Source organism: Dioscorea cayenensis, chromosome 19 (assembly GCF_009730915.1).
Source record: "Dioscorea cayenensis subsp. rotundata cultivar TDr96_F1 chromosome 19, TDr96_F1_v2_PseudoChromosome.rev07_lg8_w22 25.fasta, whole genome shotgun sequence".
In the NCBI taxonomy this organism is placed as follows: Eukaryota; Viridiplantae; Streptophyta; class Magnoliopsida; order Dioscoreales; family Dioscoreaceae; genus Dioscorea; species Dioscorea cayenensis.
This window is the reverse complement of record NC_052489.1, coordinates 26,181,617-26,187,274: the sequence shown is the minus strand read 5'-3', so window position 1 is coordinate 26,187,274 and position 5,658 is coordinate 26,181,617. Positions and strand designations below refer to the sequence as shown.

Here is a 5,658-nt window from a genome sequence, read left to right as displayed (position 1 = left end):
AGAATCATATGTACCATCAAATTATAAATTATAAATTATAAAACTAGTAAGTCTCTTTCACCATGCCACGTGGCACTCCTCATGTCCATAAAAACTCATTTCCCTTCAAAGCAAAGACACCACCACTATAAATAAATTTAAAAAAAAAGCAATAAATCTAATTAAGAATATATAATTCAATCCCTTAAACTTAATTAACAATTAGTAATTTCATTCAAATCTTCATAAAGTCTCACTTACCTCACCATACCCCTCGCACGTGACTGCCATTTCACCGTCGCACCAAGGGCATTTCAGACCATACAACATCTATATATATCTAATAAACCATCTTCTCTTCATCACCACAGACACCATCAAAAGAACAACAAGTTCTTCATCTCTTCCACACCTTCAACACCACCGTTACTCCGGTCTCCGGCGGCCGGAAACCAACCTATAAGTCATGACAAAGGTGCACCCTAATGTCGGAGCACAAGAATTGTCCGGAGAATTCAACCGCCAGCCAGCTACTGCAGAAACTTCCCTGACAGTGTGGCGCAAGTCACTTCTCTTCAACTGCAACGGCTTCACAGTCTTTGACTGTAAAGGAAACCTTGTCTTCCGAGTTGATAACTATTCATCAACATGCGCACGTGAGGTTGTGCTCATGGACGCCGCCGGCAAACCACTTCTCACCATCCGGCGAAAGGTGATTGTTTGGTTTAATTAGTTTCTCATCATCAACAGCTTTCACACACACATATATATATATATATATATACCTTTTGTTATATCATTCATGAATATAAATATATATATACAAGTCTTAAGTTCGTTTTTTTAACATATATATGTATCTGTGTTGGTTTAATAACAGAGATTAAGTATGAGTGATGAATGGTTGGTGTACAATGGGGAGGAGACTTGTAAGCCATGGCTGTCAATGAAGAAACAAATGAACATACTGCAGTCAAAGTCTGTGTTAGTTTATGCCACACGTGTGGGGGGAGTTGGAGGATACAGTGTGGAAGGGTCGTATTCACAGCGGAGTTGTATGGTTTATGATGAAAGGCGGCAGTTGGTGGCGGAGATCCGGCGGAAAGAGGCTGTTGGAGGGGTTGGATTTGGTGGTGATGTGTTTCGGCTTGTTGTTCAGCCTGGGCTTGAGTCTGCTGTAGCTATGGCCGTTGTGGTACTTCTTGAACAAATGTTTGGATCTAAAGGATCCTTTTCATTGATCAGATGATGATGATGATGATGATGATGATGAGAACGTTGAGAAGAGAAAGGATTGACTCTTCTTGTGCTCATGTACGTGGCTGGAGTTTTAGAAAATTAAAAATTTATATCATGAATTAATATTGGTGCCTTTTATGTATTGTGACAAGGTTTTCTTTTTATATAAACCGTGCACTGATAAAAGGTCAATCAAGTATTTGTAAGCATATATTGCTCTTATAAAAAACTTTCCCAAAATATATATATATATATTTTTTAGAACAGAGGCAGAGTTTTTTCTTGTTTAGTATGTTCATGATCAGAACAAGGAATTAAATCCATAGAGATTTTTCGTATTTCCTATTAAGATGAATTTGAGAAATCATACAGTCGTCACAATTGGTAAAACACTCCCCAAAATGAAAGGTCTTGTGTGGCAAAAAAACAGAGTAGCTTGTGATAACAATAGTAGTTATTATTATTAAAAAAGGGCCTACAACATAAAGAAAAGGTTATTTACGTCAAAAACATTACTTTATTGGTACAAGTATCATATTTAAAGTGTTTATTATATACTGTTGATGAGGAGGTGGTTTCAAAACTTAATTTAGTATTTACAAGCATATATATTTTGTTTTTTTAAAAAAAATTGGATAAATCACTAATGTATTGCAAAATAGATAACACATTAAAAAAGATCGACAATAACACTAGCACATACACATATACGTTGAGATAGTAACTAGTGGTTTGTCCAATTTCTTATAAAAATAAAAAATAAAAAGAAAGCAACAACATAAGTTACTTAATTACCGGCCTGAAAACAAGCTAATGACACACATTGGTAACAGCTATGAGACATGCAAAGCCTGCAAGTCTTATTGTTGAATTTCATTGGTCTGGTCAATGTAGTAATGCTGAAGTACTTATTTTCCGCTCTTGGTAAAAAAATTAGAAGGTATAATCAAAGAAATTCACATAAACTCTGCAATGATAATGTCAGCTAAAGACACTTATTCCATAATGTCAGGCATCATTTCTCAGAAGAGAGAACAAGATGCAAATCCTATTTTTAACTAGCAAGTAACTGACAGCGTTGATATTGTATTCTTAGATATCTTTTTAAAGCAGGAGCTTCATCATTTTAAAGAAACATTCAGCAAGGAAAAAAAAGAGAATAAATCATGCATATAATTGTACCACTAGCTGTGCTTTCCAGGGTGCTTCCCCTTGAAATTGATTGGTAAAGTGACAGCTACTCTGCAATAGATGCATATCCATTCATAAATCCCTTTTAAGGAAGTCAAATTTCTCATAACAAACATTACCAATTTCGATATGTATATGACCATTAATTCCTCCTACTTGCCTGCTAGCTTGACCTGAAGATAACTGAGAGAAATATATATATATTTTTTTGACAAAAGGAACAGGAAGTCCGTAGACCCTGCTAAATCATCAGGGGTGTGCACAAATTTCGGTGAAATAAGTGGGGGTGGGGTCCGTGCACATATGGACGCTGAGACCACCCCATACAACCACCACTCATATCTCCCAGAAATGTGCTCTCATCTGAGAATCAAACTCTTACCACTTGCTGAAGAGCTCTATCGGTGATCCGTATACTAATAAACCATTTAGTCGTTGACCAGAGAGAAAATATATTTGAACTATGACTTGTAACCAATGTCTGCTAACCTGGTGGTCCTCTTTGCTTAAATGCTTTGCAGAATTCTGCATGACCGGAATATCCATCACTATCTTCTCCTTACGCAATTAAACCTGCTAGAAAAATAATTGAATGAATAAACAGAAAACATACAGAGAAGGCAATTGGATCTTTGATTTTCCACTCTTTAAAAAAAAATTCTTTGATTTTAATAAAATGTCCTTTCATAATGTAATGGACTGCCAACCAAATGAGAACAGCATTTCTAGTATCATGTACGGCAAAGATCATCTTTGCTCCAACTTGGGCTGGTCAAAAAGCAAACTCACATTAAAGGCCTACTAGCAATTAGAGGTAAGGGTGACAAAAGTAAGCTCCAGATTAGTCCTAAAAGAAAGGAATTCAGCGTCTACAAGCCATTCTTCAGTGCTCTTCTTTTCTTCCATCCATCCCTGGCTTCGGACTAGACTTAAGTTAGATGACCATTCGGTCCATTCCTATAATAAACAGTTGGTAATCATTCATTTTTCTTCCAAATCAGAAGTTCAGGTTCTATCTTGTGTCTTATCTGCTTTTATAAAAAAAAAAATTTAAAAAAAAAAATCAATTGAATGCACACATGGCATGATTATTATAAATTAAAAAAATAAGAGAACAGCATATTCAGAAATGAAGATAAAGGACACCTTATGAATTATGAAGATGCATAAAAATCTCTTCCATAGCATGCCTGCATGAGTTTTCCCCCACTACGTACACAGAACTTTGATCAGGTCCTTGCAAAACAAGGAGCAGATGATAAGATTATTTGGAATAAGAAATTAATAACACTGCCACACAAGGAATAATTTCAAATAGATAAATGAACCTTCTCCAGGATCTTGAGCATGCAATCTGACCTCTTTGGAATTTGGCAGGGTGCATGGATGGGCATTAAGGTTAATTTCATCTTGACACACGCACTTACATAATTTTTTTTTTTTATTTGTCAAGATGAGCAGCCTAAGACAAGTACAAGTGTGCATAAGTTTCAACAGAATAAGTGGAGGTGGAGTCCGCACATACATAAATATGCTAAGATCACTTGTACAAAATCACTGTTCATACTTTAAAAGATATGCCCTCACTCATAATTAGAACTCAAGTATCCCACAGTGCACAATATCAGTGTTTTCAGATCCGAACCGGACCGGGCGATCGGACCGGGTTGACCGGGACCCGGCCTTAAAACTGGTCCGGTTCAATATATAAAACCGGATTTTGATAAAACCGGGGTTGAACCGGTAACCCGAGCGATCGGACCGGTGACCCGGTGATCCGGCCGGGTCATCAACCCAGGTTTGCACCATTTTTTTTAATTTTTATTTTATTTTATAATATATTAATGTTTGAGGGTTATAATGTAAAATTATAAAACTAAGAAAGGGAGAGACCAAGGGAATATTTTTATTTTAATTTTTTTATGAATTTTTTAGTTGTGTATTTCCTTATGAATATTTTTATGCTTCTCAATTAATTTTATATTAGTTTATTCTTATGTTATTTGGTGTATTTCACATTTATAATATGGTGTACTTCAATATTTATTTATATAAAATATTGGCTTAAGTTTTTAAAATTCATGTTTTTATTATTTTTTTATTTTTTTATTTTTTATTATTTTTCTGATCGATGCTCGGTCCGGGTCTGAAAACCTTACACAATATATATCTGAAACAAATATTGACACTTAACAAATGGCGCAACAGTTCAAGCAGTTACTTTTGATTGATCTTATAAGTCAATTTATTTTATATTAGTGATCATACACAATTTTTTTAAGGAAAATTGCAACAAATTATTAAATTAAGTTAAATAATATTATTTATTTTGAGGTCTTGATTAAAACAAAACAATTCTTAAATTAAAAAGCATCAAAGCGAATATCCTCACGGATACCCCACGCGCCCGCATGTCACGTGACGAAAGGTCGGTGATCGTGACGGTTTCAGGCATGATCTAGACTTGTAAACCCGATAACTCTAAATAAATAAATAAATACACACGAACCCGATGACTCCCATCCGAAGTGATGTTCAACCCTATTGTTGACTTTCGACGCATATTATCTTATATTTTTGCATGTAGCTCCCTGGGATCTTGTGTATTTGCAAATGCTATTATAAATCTCATGATAACTGTATTATTTACATAACTAATCTATGGACTAGCATAATGTACCCCCGTTAGTGTATATACATGTAAAGGTTTGGGAAAAAAAACATATTCTAAATTTTATGGAGAGTATAAAAAGGTATTAAATGATTTTTGAATAATTTTTTTTTATATTATAAATATATGAACCAATTAGATATAACATCTGAATCTTTAACTTTTAAATTGAGAAAAAAAAATACCTACTACTCTGTTTATTAGAAAGATGGTTAAAACTAAAGAATATATCTACCTAAATCTTAATCCATTTTTTTTAATACTTTACCATCGTACCTTAGTTTTATAATTTTATACCTTTGTATGTTGGACGAGACGACCACATTATAAAACCGGAGGTTTGTGAGTATTTTGCAAATATAAAGAACTTTCAGGGAGTTATCCACAAAAATAATAAAAAATTAAGCTTAAAAAGATCATGACCATAGAATTAACGAGAACCGCGGAGCACCGTCAAATACCAAAGCCGGAAGAACACAGAAAGCACCCCTATCCACACGCTCATTTCTCATAATTGCACCATCTAACATAACGAGCCAAGAAAGCATATAAGAAGAGAAGGCGTTCATTATAAAAAT

At 34.5% G+C, this 5,658-nt stretch overlaps 1 protein-coding gene across 1 annotated transcript; it reads left to right on the top strand.

The window, feature by feature from the left end:
- Positions 1-346: 346 nt before the first annotated feature.
- Positions 347-1,484, top strand: LOC120249974 (protein LURP-one-related 8-like). The gene is made up of 2 exons (XM_039258694.1): positions 347-691; positions 860-1,484. Exons 1-2 carry the CDS (start codon positions 446-448, stop codon positions 1,226-1,228), a joined length of 615 nt encoding a protein of 204 aa, XP_039114628.1. The 5' UTR covers positions 347-445; the 3' UTR covers positions 1,229-1,484.
- Positions 1,485-5,658: the final 4,174 nt, after the last annotated feature.